A 17000-nucleotide genomic window follows, 5' to 3' on the forward strand; every position below is an offset into this window, starting at 1 on the left:
TGAGTACCTCATTAGATCTCTACAGCTTCAGGAGGCACCCAAGCTTTTCCCAATGAGGTTTCACACTGGGACTATTACAAGCTTTGCACCTCATTATTTACCTTCCCTTTCCTTAGGAATGAAGGTTGCCAGTGGCTTATGTACAGTTATGTGCACTCAGCAGCATGCTGGCAAGACAGAGTTTGCATATGTAACATACAGCAGCCAGAGCCATTTGCATTTGAAAGGAGAATTTCTGTAGCAAATCACTTCTTCCAGCTGTGCTTTAGCAGCAAAGAGTAAGCCAGCTGTCTGTAGCCAAAGACACAACGTACCTGATGGGTTTCGTGCTGAGAATCCAATTTAGATTCTTTGCTGAGGAAAGATCCTCAGCTTGGGAGAGAGTCAGGATTTTCCATGCACCATTGTTTCGATTCTTCCTTCTAGCTAGTTTAGACATACCTCCTGCGCCGTGAGTTGACTCTGAATCCCATTCCCACCTGCCTGACTGTGGGCCCCGTACAGAGGACAAGGGAGCGACAGAAATCTGAAATTAGTACTGGGAGGTGGACATTTTAAAATTACATATTGATATGCTGAACTTTGCTTAAGTCTTTGTGGATGCAAGCTAAGGTCTTTTTATGTCCCCTTGACGACATTAAGAGATTTTGTTTACAGTCAGGATCTTTGCATTCAGGATAGTCGCGTTTGAATGTAGTTATTAAGAGGCATATTCATATTTGGTGTTATGTAAGAACGGAGAGGAGCATCATCACCTTTTAAAAGCCTAGCGTGACTTATTTCCGTAAACGCTGATTTCCACACGGACTGGAAAACGTAATTGAAATTTGGTGCCTGAATAATGAGGGGACCTCATCAATGCTTATAGATATCTAAAGGGCGGGTGTCAGGAGGATGGGGCCAAACTCTTCTCAGTGGTGCCTGGGGACAGGACAAGGGGCAACGGACACGAACTGGAACACAGGAAATTCCATCTGAACATGAGGAAAAAAATCTTTCCTTTGAGGGTGGCAGAGCACTGGAACAGGCTGCCCAGAGAGGCGGTGGAGTCTCCATCTCTGGAGATGTTCAAAACCCACTTGGACACATTCCTGTGCAGCCTGCTGTGGGTGACCCTGCTCTGGCAGGGGGGTTGGACTAGATGATCTACAGAGGTCCCTTTCAAGCCCTACCATTCTGTGATTCTGTAATCCTAGCCTTATTATAGAATTATATCACATTATTATACCACATCTGAACAAATTGGGAATTTGGCTCACCTTATATTAGGTGTCCACCATGCTGCTGGAGTGGTTGGTGTCCAACTGGCCGTTACAGCTAGTGGGAATGTGATCGGTGGAGTCCAGGGCGCAATTAATTTCACCTTAAAGAAGACACCTGCATTTGATGATCTGAAAAGCGTATTGACTACGTCCCTGTTAGCTGTAACGAGCGCTTACCCATGGTGCCTAATTAGGCCCTCACCTTGTGTACTCCCCCAAATGAGGGTGAGCCTAGGCCATTGCCCCTTCCAGCAAGCGCGAGGAGCCGGCCTCCCCCACGGCAAGTGATGCGTTTCAGACTTAAAGCGCCTCCATAAAGCCGCAAGTAATTAATATATGGCATTGGTAGGCTTCGAGCGCACCCTGCCCTTCCCTCCCGCCTCAGGGCCTGCCAGCGCCCTCTCACAGCACCCGCCACCAGCAGCTGCCCCGCGGGTTAATTAACGGAATGTATTCCCTCTAGAGGGGGTCGTGGCCACCCGCTTCGCTGGCAGCGAGCCCGGCGGGCGAGCGGGGGGGCTGGGGGGTGGCGAGGGCGGGGCTGGAGGGTGGCGAAGGCGGGGGGGGGGCGGCGGAGCCCCGCCGCCCCCCCCCCCCACCTTCGCCACCCCCACCCCCCCGCGAGCCCGGCGGGCCCGGCAGGGGGCGCCGTCCGCTTGGCTGAACGGCGGCGTTTTGGCCCATCGCGGCCGCCTTAGCCGCGCCGTCCGCGGCCCGCCGCGGTTCCTCGGGGTCTACCGGGCCTCGGGGACGGCAGGCGGGAGGGGGGGGGGAAGCGGGGGGAGTGTGCGCGCGCGTTCCGCCAGCGGCGTCCGCCGCGGCCGGGCCGGCGCCATGTTCACCAGCACCGGCTCCAACGGGCTCTGTGAGTAGCGGGGAGGAGGGAGCCGGGAAGAGGGAGGTGGCGAGGGGTGTGTCGGGGTGGCCCGGCCCCCCCCCCGCTTCGCTGTGGGACGGGGGGCGCCGCCATGAGGGACCTGAGGCGGGGCAGGGGGGAGCGGCTCCCGCCGCCCGGCCTGGGCCTGAGGGAGCTGCTGGCTTCCCTCCCGTTTTCCCCCGCGGAACAAAACTTCTCAGGTATTGAGGGCTGTGCCCCCGAGGCTGTTTGCAGGGCTGGAGGAAGAAGAAGGAAAGAAGAAGAAGAAAAAGACTTGGAAGAACTGGACCGACTGCGGCGTGGACTTTGGCGCCGCAGCCCTGAAGAGCAGGCTGTGGGACAAATGATAAGTCAAAACTTTGCTGACTAACGGCGTGCCTCGCACAAAATCCAAATCTGAGCGTGAAAGCGCCCTCCGACTAGGAAGGAATAAGTCTGGCGTTTTAGAAGGGTTATTAGTTGTAGCTGTATTCTCTCTGAGGCATCCACGTGAGGTGGGAGGGAGTATTTTTTGCAGATGGATCTGATAACACTGTACTTGATTCGCAGCTCCTGATTTTTTTTAAAATCCCCTCCCCCCAGTAATAGATACTGTCAAAGAACAACCTTTTAGTGGCCACGTGTGTTGTATAATTCCATGAGAAAGAAGGCAGTGTGAAAAGTATACTTGTTTGGGCAAATGGCTGGAGAGTCACGGTCAGTATTTGAAAGTTTTTCCAAGATAGGTCCGTCAGAAGGATGAGTGGAAAATTGTAGTCATAAGAAACATATTTGTGCGAGGAGAAAAAACTAGAGAAGATACCATTCTGCAAACAGTAAATGTTTTAGCTTTTTTTATTTTTTCTTCTGGGAAACTGTTACAATGTGCACTCTTACTGGACTAACCTGTTGACCTAAAGTAATTTTTCACAATAGGACTTGGCTGGTATAGGTGCACTGACAAACTCTACTAGGGTCAGGGATTTAGGTGGCAGTGACATAGGCCCACCTAGTGCACAACTACGGCAGTTTAAGATGTCCCTGTGCCCTCAGACTTCTGCTTCTGCCTTTGTCGCAGAAGTGTCTACTGCAGAAGCAGCAGGTATGTAGGATTCAGTCATTCAGTCACTGATGTGCAGAATCTGATGGTTTAGGCAGTCAATTAATCAGTGCCTGATGTTGCATCGGGGAAGCGTATGTGTGCGTCCATGTTCTGCTCTGCCCCAGGGTCTTGGGAGCAATATCCTCTAGCAGAAGGGCAATGACAATAATATTGTCAAGGGCAATGGTAGATAAATAGACCTGTGTCAGAGACCTGAGATAAACAGACACCTGGTTCAGCAGCGATAAGTCTAAGGCTCCTGTAGCCTGGTGTGCCCTCTCTGTCAGACTTCTCAACATCCATACACTTTGGTTCAATCAGTACCACAATACCATTTGGTAAAACTTTGTAATGCTAAGAGCTTTGTAGACATGTGTATCTTATGTTATTTCAAAAAGTGACCCAGTTCTTGATTATATTTCTAGTAGATTAAGGCTTTTAGCATCTTCAGAGGTTGATGTGGTGGTAGAAATGTAAGAGGTTACTGTGTTCTTTTTGCCTTGTTTTCACCCCTTTCTGCAGAATTCCCCTCTTTAGCAATGGCAAAACAAACAAAAAACAAATAACACCAGGGTTCTACTAGATTTTGGTAATGTGAATTTTTACTGGGCTTCTTATGTGTTTTAAAAAGGGTGCCAGAGACACCCTTGTACCTATTTTTTTAGAAGGAATCCTGGTTTTGGCCTGCTCACCTTTTTAAAAAGCTTCTTTTTGATCTTGAAACTTCTTATCAGAAGCTAAGTAATTAACTCGCTTGTAGTATTCTGGTTCTTACAAATTCTTCTGGTTAGTTAATTCTTGAAATTGCATCTGTTACTTTTCTGAAAGAGGTAAGAGTAACCAGTGGCTCTTAGTGTCAGCAGTTGCAGCTGGATATAAACTTTTTGCTCCATCTGGTAGTATTAATCTAATGAAGGGTGATAGAATCTTGGACCAGGATATTATTGTCTATGTTCTTTGAATTCTTTGTTTATTATTTCTTCTGCTAATTTTAGAATAAACCAAAATAAATAACAGTGGACTATATAATTGTAACAGATTGTGGAAACAATATAAAGATTAATTTAATAGTCTGTTGTCATTAGAGGTCTAAATGAGAGAAACAGCTCAAGAATCCTTGTGTTTTATTTGATGCAGTAAATAGATCAAATTCGTAATCAGTGTCCTACGAAGCCTCTCTCTTTTTGACTAATACTCCATTAGTCCCTTTTTCCCTTCTCACATCCTGTCTTCTTGGTGTTTCTAGGCTGCCTCTCTCATCTCTTGATGTTTTGATGAAAACAAAACTCTTCTTTTAAAGTATAGGGAGACTGACGTGATTAGGATATTTTCAAGCTGTTTGCTAAATACGTATTTTAAACTGGTCTTTGACCCTCATTGTGTAGAATTAATTTAATTGGAATAGTAAGTTTTGGGCATTTTTCATCATACGTTATTCCTCTAGCTGTAAAAAAATTTATGGAACTTCGACTGACCCTATAATAAATTCTGTCTTTCGTTATGTCCCAGGCATGTAACTGTATGTGCTTAAGAGAAGAGGGCTTATAATTCAAATAAAAAGCCTGTGTGCTTGTTAAAATTAAGTTACTGTTTAGTATTCCAAACATTTAATATGACAAAATGAAGAGATGACTGAACTTTGGTAGACCAGTGCCACTTAGCAGTATACTGATGTACTGTTTCTAGGGAACATGGGAGGAAGACACTGTGGCTTTCTTTTAGCATAATTTATTTATAACATTTATTTGGGAAACTCTTTGTCTGTATGCATGAACAAAATCTTGAGTGCTAGTGAGTAAGTAAAAAACTTAAGCATCTTAATTTTATCAATAAAAGGAGTTCAGCTGTGTATCTATTTGTGCAGATTACTGAGTAGCTGCAATTCCAGATTTCTAGATCAAGAATACTGTCGGGTTCGCTTAATCCGAATGCATTTTAGTTTTATATTATCAGGTGGCCCTGACATACTACTACTGACATAAGTTTAGCTCAGATAAACTTTTCTGAAGTCCACTTATCTACTGTAGCTGTCCTGGTTGTTATTGTTCTTCGTTCGGGGTAAAGTTGTTGTTGCATTATTTAGAGTCAGTTGATAAAACGGCCCTAAAAAACACCATCTAGATCTAGCCATAGATAGAGCCTTTGTCTCTTTTTGTTACGTGGATCTTTGCTTGGTTGATGGCCAAATTTTATTTCTGCTAAATGTACCCCTGCTATGCTGAACAAACAATATTTTCAAAGTTGTTAGCAAGTACAAACTATTTCTGTATTACTTACCTTGAGATAACTTTATGGATCATCTCTGTACTACGGGTGCCAGTGGATGCTATGCTATGATATGATATGTGGCTAGACAGAAAAGTACATTTCACGTCCTAGCCCCATAATTCAGTGAGGTGAATGATATTATCTTCATCCAAGGAGTATTACAAACTTGTAAGTTCTTTATCATAGATTCAGCTTCAAGTATTCCTCATAAGTTTGACTGCTTCTGTTGAAGTTAGTCTTTATTGTAAATAATGCTTGAATAGTTGGGCCTGTGTAGTGAAGTCCTTGACCTTGTCTGTGTGCCTTTTAAGGAGATGTCTCATGACCAAGCACCGCAGTTAAGGTGAGTACTTAAAGTGTTTCTTTTAATATTTTGTTATTCTAGTTTAAGAGGTTCTGCGTATACATTCTCCCTCCTGCTTCTCCTCTTCAGTATCTTTTAAAACCATATGCGTAGGCAAAGAGGTTCTTTAAAAGTGACATTATAAGAAGCAGATATAGAAAAGCAAACTCCTCCAAAAAACAAACGGTCTAACCCCAGGTGCATGTGAGCCAGTTCAGACAAGTAGGTCCTTTGCTAGCAGTGATACGCTGGATTCCTAACGGGCAGTATCAGGTGTAGCAGATGATGACGCTTTTGGGAGCCGACAACACGCCTACTGAGGGCATGACACACACGAGTTTGGTTAAGGAGGTGTAAAAATAACCATACCTGGTACAAGTTACAACTACGAGATATGGAAGTCAGGAAACAAGTAGGAACAGCATTTAAAAGGACAAAGACAGTTTGCCCTTGTTAAGGGAAACTGTTTCTGTTATCTGGAATATTGGAAGAGCTCGTATGCCCTGGGGGGAAAAAAGCCAATTACTCTGGATAGTAGAAAGCACAGCATGGGCATATACAAAATGCTAACTCGGTTGAGTTGACTTGTAAAATGACATTGCAGTATGTTCAGGAGGCATGTTGCATCACCTGGCTTTCAGGAAGGGCTGTGATGCTGGACCCAGACTGGTTTCTTGTGTTGCAGTCTGCCAGCAACGTCCCATGAAGAACGCTGCTGAAACACTTCAGTGGCTCTGCAAAGGCCAGCATGAGTGCAGGAAGACTGACACTGGGCTGGCCGTTTGCTTTACTGTAGTGCTGCTTAGCTGCATTTGCTGCTTGTTCTCCAGCAAGAAGCAAAGTGTGGTACACAGAAGGCTTTCTGTTACAAGACACCAAGGCCTTTCCAACAACTTAAATCTGTAAGACCAACACCAAACTTTTCTGCAGGCATTGTAATACCCCTTCCCAATACCCCTTCGCGCTATGTGCAATACTGCATGTGACTATAGTAGGAAAGCCTATTAAAGCTCGTCTTTACTAAGGTAAAATCTGAGTCCGTGTTTTAAAGCCTATCTACTTGCTACATCTGGAAAATATTTGACTACTTTGCCTACTACACACAAGCTACTTCATGTAGTAGTAGAGAGTAGAGTCCTTTGAACTTGCATGTAAGCGTTTCCGTTAATGCAGCTTATGCTTTTGCCTTTCTTTGAAACTTGTAGTGCAGTGCTAGCAATTTGTTAAAAATCCCCAAGGCAAGAAGGGAACGCTGTGCTCCTCTGCTTGCATAACCTGCAAGACTGAACCGTGTTGTGCACAGGCGTCAGGAAAATAATAAAGGTATGTAAATTGATGCTTTGTGGTACAACTGAAGGAAAAACGAAGTATGTGTTGAATATATCAGACTTCTGTGCATAACTATTATTCAGTACAGTGCTATATGGGAAAACAAATTAGCTTGTACATCAGCATGCCACAGTGCAACCTGGTTCAAAGTATTAGCTTGAGTTCTGAGAGCAGCATAGCCACATCAGTTCCATTAGCCATGCATTGAACGCCACAAAAATGTGGCTATTCTGCTGCTGCTGCAGAGCTAGCTTATTTCAAGCTAGTGTGGGGAGCTCCATGTGGTGGTGTGGTGTAGCCATACCTGATATTTCTCATAGTGTATACTAATAGTAGTATGGTAATATGATCTGTGGTTGGGAGGAAGAAGAGGCTGCTCAGTGAGGTGAGCATTTTTGTTAACTTCAACCTTTTCGAATATCCCTTTTAGAAACAAAGGTTTTCTTTTTTTTTTTCTTTTTGTAGCTCATTCTGTTATCGTTTGTGACCTAGGGTAAAACCATCAGTTTTCTCAACAGTAAATGTATAGGTAACTGGTTTGATTATAGTCTTACCCGTGCCTTTTAAAAATAAATTTAAAACATGATCACAGTTGGTTTCTTTATTGACTTTCTTAGTATGTATACTAACGTTATTCACCTCTCAGCTTCTGCATTAGGTTTATAAGTATTTGATGAAAAATTGTTCCTGTAGTGATACTCTTGTTACTGTGTTCATTACTGTGTTCACTTGCAGGCATCACAGTGATTAACCACCAGAGTATGCTGTGAAGTGACAGTCTGAACACAGGATCCCCATCCTGTGTCTGTGCCCTGTGCCCGGACCAGGGGCAAGAGATGCTCCCCTGACCCAGAATGCTTTCATTCCATCATGTAATACAGGCAGCAGTAACTTCACTGCTTTTGCAGGGTCCTCTGGTATTGTGTGGGGTTTTTTCAAAGGATGAAATACTACAAAAATACTTAAACTAGATTGAACAAACTCTAAAAAATCATCCTACGGTTAAATTCCATCCTACCAGTCAGCACACAGTCTCCTGGTGTCGTCCAGATTCCTCAGAGAGTATTACACATGTCAGTATCTCTTGTCATTCTCCGTGCATGGCATGCTCTCATTTATTCTTGGCTGCTGTTCAGAACTTAGTGCATAGTTATAATAATGACAAGCTTTTACTCCTCAGATCTAATAGGATTGCTCCAGTCTCCCAAAGGCAGACACTGATGTCTAGGAAGCACTTAAAAATTACTTTTCAGATTCGAATATCTGACAGTGAGTTTCATCAATAAAGGACAAGCAAGATTGTCCAGTGTTCAGGAGGAGGTGTTCCTGCTGTGAATGCTATTTCTGTCTGATGTGTAACAAACTTAGATCTGAAGGAAAAATAGTATGCCAGAGTCCTTGAAAACTGGCCATTTTGAAACCTCACTTTTGGCTGATGAACCTGCTGCAGGTCTTGGCTAGATTTTGCAATACAGTAGATGAGTATCTGCATGATGGCTTAATGCGGGAATTGCAAAACCACCCAAAATACAGTTTCCATAAGTGCATTTCGGAAGTACTGTGCATTCAGATGTGCATCAGTTATGGTTCAGAAGGTTCACAGATCTTGTGTATCAGCATCAAAAGGTGGTTGGTTCATGCATGTTTCACGCCATTATAGTAGCCCCCAGCAGTTAATTTTCTGTATGAAAGTGATGTGTCTGCCTCATAGCAGCTGGGTTTGGGAAATTTGCAGGGTAGAGTGGGGAAAAAAAAAGCTGTTACACAGCATGTTTCATCTGCAGCACTGGTGAAAGCTCAGTAGGGAGCCCCGCAAAAACTGTCCTGAGCTAATTTGAGCTTCTGCAGCCACTGCTCGTCAGCTGGCACTGGCAATGAGCTCCTCCTTGGCCAAGTCAATGCTTGAGTTTTGGGCTCAGAATAGCAGTCCAGGGGGTGAAGTTGTTCCTTGAAAAGCCCTTCTGAAACAGTAGCTTGGTCTGCCTGTCTGTTTTGACATGCTCATCTGCTGTCTCTTCTCACCTGGGGGTGGTGAGCAGGCAGGGAACAGGAAAATAATTTCAAAAACTGTAGCCGTTTCTGCGACCACAACTTTCGTATTCTTCTCATTAGTGCAATGGGAGCTTCTGAAGTGGCAACTACCTGAGCAGTTGTGCCATAACCCTCCCCCCCACCAAGCTTGTGACAGACAGACACGTATATTCCTTAACTCTCTGTACTTTGGATGGGGTATTGGCAGCCAAAAAAGTGTTAGGTTGTGGAGGATGACAGTTCATTTGCTTTGTAATGAGTGTAGGGGTAGAATGTAAAGATTTACAGGTGGTTTTCTGAATCATGTTGCATTTTAGCATCAGCCTCACATTGCACAGTGGTAGCACAAAGGTTGGGACATTGCCTGTGAGATTATGAGGGCAATTTTGGAGAGAACTTCTCCATTGCACCAGAGGGAAGCAAAGATCTGTAGCAGAAGCTACTTCTTTGCTCTTCGTCATAGCATGGGAATGTTTGCTGGTTATTACAAGATTACACTGTTCACTTAGATGAAGTTCAGTACGTGTGCTGTAGCACCAATGCTATTACTGCCTGTTGTTTGAAAAAATTGCCACTTAAGGAGTACTTTGGGATTGCAAATTTATTCCAAGGTCTTTGAAGTTAGTCTTTGATGTATTTTAACTCTTCAGGGTCAAAATGAGAGTTTATCCTTTCATTCTACTTTCTTTACGTGGTATAGAGGCACTGTGTTTTTCTCCTCCTTGTGCACATTTACCTTGGTGCTGCCAGTAGACACTGGTGCCCAGTATAGGTTGTTAGTACATGTTTCCGTCCTGCACACAGTTGCAAATCCATTGGACTAGAATTTTGCTTTCTGATTTTACCTTTACGTTCTAAGGAAGGAATTTGACTTGGATGTCAGAGTGCCTGATTGTACAGTATCTGAAATCATTAGTAATTTTTGGTGTTACTGGTTGAGACATTCCACAGCAGTGGGAGGGTTAGTTCTTCACTGCTGACCTCACAGTGGTCCTTGATAAGGATCCGTATGCTGTTGAGGGGTAAAGCAAACTATTGCATTGTATAGTGAAACCCTTGGAAAAAACATTTCAGGAGATGCGTTGTTTATTGGGAAGAGTTTGTCTTTCTCAAGTTTACTGGACAAGAATAAACTTAATCAACCATAATGACATTTTGAGAAGCTTGAGAGTAAAAGTTTCCGTTACTCATGTGACGTTCTCTGTGGGTGACTGTCACATTAATGGGTTAGTTCCTTCTGTGGTTTTTCACTTGGCGACACGCTTAAAATTAAGTACTTTGCCTCTATAACAAGGTTTAAAGTGTCTAAACTAAAAGCTAAAAGGAGGCTCATAATAAAAATGTGTGTTCACACTTTTGGAGAAAATAGATAAGGTTCTGTTGGTTGGTTATTTCTGAACGCATTCAAATTAGGAATGAACTTGATAAGCTAAAGTAGTTCAAGTGTGTATTACCTGTAATGTAAAAATGATCTAATGATACAAAAATTACAGTAAAAAATAAATTTTAAACCTGTATAGAAATATATAGTGGGAAATCTAGTGATCTGCCTGTCACGTTTTTTTTGGTAACATGATCCTTATGTGAAAATTATTACAGGATTAATGAGTTCATGTAAAAATTCATTTAAACTCATGAAATAATGTAAATGTATTTGATAGTAAAATAGCAGGTTTTTTCAGACTTTGGTTTAGGAAAGTCTACTGTTGTGACTACTGCTATTGTTCTGATTTAGACTATACTTACAAATATCTCTTGTATCCTAGTTATAAAACTGACCTTTTCACATTAAGAAATGTTAATTTAATTAACTGAAGGAGCACTGTCTGAGGTTTCAAGTGAATATGTGTGTGCATTGTGTGCACAGTAATTTTCAGGCAGCTCCAGCTTCTTTTTTCCCTGCAGTGTTCTACAGTACTCTGATGGCTGAGTACAGACTTTTTTGAAGCATCCAACTAAATAAATAATTTTAAAAATGGACATCTAAAGACTATAGACTTTATTTTTGGACAGCAAAAAAAAAAATAAATCCAAAGAAAGATATTAAATTGAAAGGTGGATAATTTAATTGCATTTAAAAAAAAAAAATCAAACAGGCTTTCTGCCCTCCTGATATGTCTCTCAGAGAAAACCTAATCATAAAAGTAGAGTTTATGGTTAGCCCAGTAACATCAACCTGTGTCAATCCAAATCACTGCCTAGTTTCTATAAAGGGATAGTTCTTCAAGGCATTAATTGCTTAAATGGAGTAAGGAAAGTGAGTCTGTGAATAATGAACTCAAAGGTCTAGATTAGCAACTGAAAGAGGAGTTTTAAGTACAAGTTTACCTTACGATGCACATAGGAAGAGATGTTTTCTTCACATGGTGAGCATCAGAAGACTGCAGACTTCAAGGTGGTGTGAACTGAGAACAGTTAACAGTGCCCATCAAAGTTCTTGGTGTCATTTGTTAGTACTTGGATGAGAATCCTGCTTAAATTACGTAGTCAGAACCATTTTTTATGTCAGTGGGATTGTGCCATGATCAGAATCTTGGCTTTGGTGCCTATTACCATCTTCCTTTTCCAGCAGTTCACTCGTCTAGTGTTCAGCAGATATTGACAGAATCATTTATGGTAGTCAGTTTACCTGGATACACACTAATGTTTCCTGCGTTGCACTTTTTTAATGCAGTTTTGTTCTTCCTGTGCTTCTGCTCTTTTTTTCCCATTAGCACTTTTAGAGTAGTCTTATTGCTCCTTTTGTTATCTAAGAATAATGGCAACAGAGCTACAGATTTCATAATACCATGCAAAAAGGCAGTTGTCTGAAAATTACTAGGTTCTGTGCTGTAACTGGGATGCTTGGGAAGGAAGTAAATGTGATTAAAGTTGCGTGTGTGAAAAGAGGAGAAGTCATAGAAGAAAAAATATTTCAGAGTTTCTGTATTGGCTTGATTGGTTGGGCAACAGTTTGCGTTTTGTTGCATCAACTACACCAACAATTTAGGATGAATTGCTGGGTCTGCTCCTGCTGGATGTTCCACTTGACTGTTTTTAGTAAACATGTATTGCAGATTTCTTTGTTCTCTGCTTGCTTTCTTCTGAATGTCCTTTCTGAAAGTCATGCTACTAGGGGAAGAAAGTTCTGATTTCACAAACATCCTGATTTTATTAATTTCTTTATTAATAATTGCAATGACTAAATGGAAGGAAGATGAATGTCATATAAATTAACTTAGATACGTTTCTTTGAACGGTGAATCCAAGTGTCGTGAAGAGAAGGTCAGTTTATTCAGGACACTTATTCAAGTAGTTCCTGCTTCATAGTCTCTAGAATAAAAGCTAACCTTAATCCCTAACGCAAAGGAAACAGGTATTTGTTTTAACTAAATGTGCATGTGTATTTTGCTAGTGAAAAACAGTGATTGTTTTATTTCTGGAAACATGATTGAGCCTTAGGAGGGCTGCATAGGAGGGCATGACCTCTGTAGGTGCAGAGAGCTTAGGTTTGAGTACAGCCAAGCAATTAATTTTATGAGAGAATGTTGAAAACCAAAGGTCTGATTAATATTTAACTGTCATTAATATCTACAAAGACTTCCTTTGGTTGGTGTGTTTTTCCTATCTATTTGCAAGTTGTTGAGAACTTGGGAAGTTGTTGAGATAAAAAGTCAAGGTGGTGCCACTGCTATTATGTTTTCCAATCACCTGTTTAAATATGTCACTTTTTAAATGTGAGAAATTTTTCTCTAAGATGCGTTTTTTGTTGTTTGTTTTTTGTCTTTAAGATAAGGCACCTTTGTCAAAGAGTCTGTTATTAGTCCCAAGTGCCATCTCGATTCTGTTGACTTTGCTCTTCCAACATTATCAGAAGTTCTTTGCATATAACCTACAAGCTATAAAAGAGGATTTTCAGGTAAGAGTCAGTTCATTTTGTGTGGAAAGAGACTGCAAATGATGCTCTTCTATGTGATTTACCTGCCCGCCCCTCCCCCAATCTGTTTCTTCTCTGGTTCTTTCCCTTTGTTGTAGACCAGCTTGTTCTTACCTTTTTTTATGTCACCTCAGTAGGCCACTATTTGGAAAAAGTGAGGACAAACTGGTCTGAAACTTAGCAACGTAGCTTTTCATTTTGTTCTTTTGTCTGGGAAATGATTGGGTTTGTATCATTTTTCTTCCACTGGCGTTTGGAAGCTTGCTGTGAATAAAGTGTGATTTAACCCATGTAATAATATAAGTATTTTGATATGCATGTCACTATCTCATTTTGCTTAGTTTTTGAGGTTGAAGAGGGCTATTGTGATCAGGTGCTCTGATTAAATATGATTTATTTTAATAACAGAGGCCATAACTTTCACTCTGTAACTTCTGCTGTAGTTAGTTGTCGGAAACTAAAATTTTCCTGTCGAAGAGAACTGCTGCTTCTAATACGAAGTATTAGAATTCCTGTAAATTAGAATTCATGTTTTTATTCATGTAAAAACATGATGGGGGAAATTGCCATCCTCCCCACTAATGTGCTGAATTGTTTAATTATCTTACTAGACATTTCTTGTTTATTCCCAGTTCAAACTGAGAAACTTTATCTTCAGGTATTGTATCTTGTAAGGTTTTGTTCTCAGCTTAATTAAGAATCCTCTAGTATCAGTTGTAATTGTCCAAATAATGCACTTGGAAGTGATTAAAGTTTTCTGGGGATTTGTTGGTTTGATTTTTTTTCTTTTTTGGAAATGGCATACTGCTGCTCAACAGAGAAGGGTCAGCAAATGCCTCTGTAATTATCTTACCCATATGTTTTACAGTTGCATCAGAAAAAAGTATGTAGTCCACTTAATGTCTTTGAGAACGCCGACTGTAGCCTGTAAGCCTTAAAAGATTATTAGACCTACCAAGTGATTCTCCATGCTGTTGCACTGTGAACTTTCTTGTCAAGAACAAGAGCTTTATTGTAATGATGTAGATTACAGCTCATATTTTCCAAGTGTCTTGCTAATGCTGTGCAGCAAAAATACATAAACTAATATCTGTCTTCTAAAAGCATTACAACCAAGTGTTTGGGGAGGAGAAGGAGAAAGTCTGAGAAACTGTTCAAGTTTTAAGTGGAAATTTTGTGGGTTTGGGGTTTGTTTACTTGTATGTTTGTTTTGCAGTTTGTCTTTAGAAGAGTCCTTTCCATTTGTTTGATCTGCTGAAAAACAGTAGTAGCTGCGTTTTATTCAAAGAAACCATCTTTACTGTGTCTTAAGCATAAACATTTGCAAGTGTCTGTAGAAGCTATGATACTTTTATTGTGATGCTTTGGGGAACTTGTGGGTTTGGGTTTTTTTCTTTCCTGAAATTGTTGTTTCATTTATTGTGGTAGCCTTTGGAGTAAGCTATGTACTATATAATTGTGAACCCCTGAGATCAGGGAGGCCAGATTGTTTGACGCCTGTCTGATGCTAATATTCAAATGAGAACACTTAAAAGAAAAATTGTTTAGAATAAATTCATATATGGGGATGAGTTTAATGGAATGGAATTTTTCCAGAGGCTGAACAGACATTTTGGATATTGGATATTAACGCTTGTTAAAGCTGGTAGAGAGTGTAGGAAATAAAGTGTGCAGTTGAAGACTGAATTTGATTTGGAAGGCAAAATATGTACTGTCCAAAACTAAAAGATCTTCGTCTCCATAAAGCGGATCCTCAAGAGCAGTGAGAATGCTGTGTGTAAAAGGAAGATCTTTATTACATTAGACCTATGCATTTTTTAAGCTGGCTGAAGTAAAGAGCAATTAGGCTTAGAAGCCTTCCATAGTCTATATGAGGGCTGTTCAGTTAAAGTGTGTCAAGAAATGTTGAGCTGCAATGTCACAGCCCTGCCAGTTTGGACTTCAGGAGGGGTGGTACTTATGCTGCTGGCTAGGTTTTAACATTGGGCATGTTGACATGGAACAGCTAGAATGGCGAGGTCCCACTTCTTTCTTCTTGTTCAGTCCTCTGGTATGCTGGGGAAGTTAGTGGCAGAAGCATCAGTTAAGGCCTAAAGACCTGGAGAAACGTAAGGCCCAGGTGGTGTGTTGGCACTTGGACTTCCATGGAGGGGAGAATGCATAGTGGGATGGGACTTAGGAAATGGAGCAGGGAGAGCCAAAGATGAGATGGAAACTAGCGAGGAAGATGAAGGACAGCAAGGAAGGTTTCTGTAAGTACATCTGCAGCAAAAGAAAGGCTTAAGGAGAGCATGGACCCAGTCCTTATTGTGGTAGGGGACTAGGTGACAAGACATATGGAAAATGCCGAGGTATTCAGGCAGATATACTTACTGGTTTGTACTAGTATGTTTTGCCTTCAGGCCTCCAAGGTCACTACACCTCCTAGTAAAGTCTGTGAGAGTGAAGCAGTATCCACTGTGAGAAAAATAGAGTTAGGGATCACTTAACCCAAGTTAATGGGACCAGATGGGTTGCCTCTGAGGGTGCCAAAGGAGCTGGAAGTGTAATTGTGAGATCTTTCTCTAGAATCTTTGAAAGGTCTTGGCAGAAGGAAGGTCATGACTGGAGAAAGGCTAATGTTACAGCCGTCTTCAGGAAGGGCAGGAAGGAGAATCCATGTAACATCAGGCCACTCAGCCTTAGCTTAGTCCCTAGGAAGATGATGTAGCAAATCTTTTTAAAGCCATTTCTGAACACATGCAGGACACAAAGGTGACTGGGAGCAGCCAACCAAAGTGAAGTGGACAGATCCTGTGGGTCACAATTGGTTGCACAGCTGGTATTGGCAACAGGGTTTTGTGCCCATAGGACCCTCTCTGAGGATTGAGGACTACTTGGAAGAGATGGGACCCACCTAACCGAGTGGGACAGAAGCATCTTTCCTAACAGGCTGACCAACTTGGTGAGGAGGTTGGAGAAGACAGGAACAACACAGGAGGGAGATGACAACCCACAGTCAAGTGAGGAGGCAGTGGACTGGGTTAGCCAGCTAAGGCTACAGGGTGACATAAGCGGAGGGGATCTCGTAATCGACAAAACAGGACTGAAAGGGGCCTATCTCAAGTGTATGCACATAAATAAGGAAGTGCATACAGGACGGCATTATGTGGGACACCCCGGTATGTTTTCTGGGAAATCAGCACGACTGGGTGCCTCTCATAAGTGTCTGTACACTAGTGCCTGCTACATAGGGAACAAATAAGAGGAATTAGAGGTCATATGCCATTACAGGGCTGCAACCTCACTGGGGTCACAGAGATGTGGTAGGTTAGCTCATGTGATGGGAGTGCTGCAACAGGCAGATGGAAGTTCTTTAGGAAAGACAGACAAGGCAGGAAATTGCTCTTTATGTGAAAGTGCAGCAGGACTGCACAGAGCTTGGTCCTGAGACATGAGGAGGTTGAGAGTCTATGGGTCAGGATTAGGGGGCAGACCAACACAGCCAACTTTGGTGGTGGTATTTGCTACGGGCCACCTGATCATAAAGAAATAGATGAGGCCTTCCTCAGACATCTGGAAGAAACCTCACAATTTCAGGCGATGGCTCTCATGGAGAACATTAACCATCCTGATATGTGGTGGGAAGGCAACACAGCAAGGCACAAGCAGTGCAGGAGGTTTCTGGAGTGCATTGATAGCAACTTCCTAACACAGATCATTGAGGAGCTGATGAGGGGAGATGTTTTGTGTGGACCTCATACTTACAAACAAGGAAGAAGAACTGGTTGGGCATGTGAAGATCAGGGGCAGCCTCGGTTGCAGTGACCGTGAGATGGTAAAGTTCATAGCCCTGAGAGGAGGGGACAAGGCAAATTGCAGGACTGCAGCCCTGGCTTCAGGAGAGCAGACTT

The 17000-nt window shown here is 42.2% G+C and overlaps 1 protein-coding gene across 4 annotated transcripts in view; it reads left to right on the forward strand.

Annotated features, from left to right (window-relative positions):
• The first annotated feature begins 1975 nt into the window (after positions 1-1975).
• Positions 1976-17000, forward strand: part of UBAC2 (UBA domain containing 2) — a 103372-nt gene continuing 88347 nt past the window's right edge. The window contains exons 1-2 of one of the 4 annotated variants that reach the window (XM_063336941.1): positions 1976-2127; positions 12962-13089. In XM_063336941.1, the coding sequence (XP_063193011.1) occupies positions 2097-2127; positions 12962-13089 (159 nt within the window). In that variant the 5' untranslated portion in view covers positions 1976-2096. Of the gene's footprint in view, positions 2128-2213; positions 2486-12006; positions 12231-12960; positions 13090-17000 lie in introns of those variants that run through there. The other 3 variants (XM_063336931.1, XM_063336925.1, XM_063336950.1) reach the window with 3 other exon arrangements.

This window comes from Chroicocephalus ridibundus, chromosome 1 (genome assembly GCF_963924245.1).
Source record: "Chroicocephalus ridibundus chromosome 1, bChrRid1.1, whole genome shotgun sequence".
Lineage (NCBI taxonomy): Eukaryota > Metazoa > Chordata > Aves > Charadriiformes > Laridae > Chroicocephalus > Chroicocephalus ridibundus.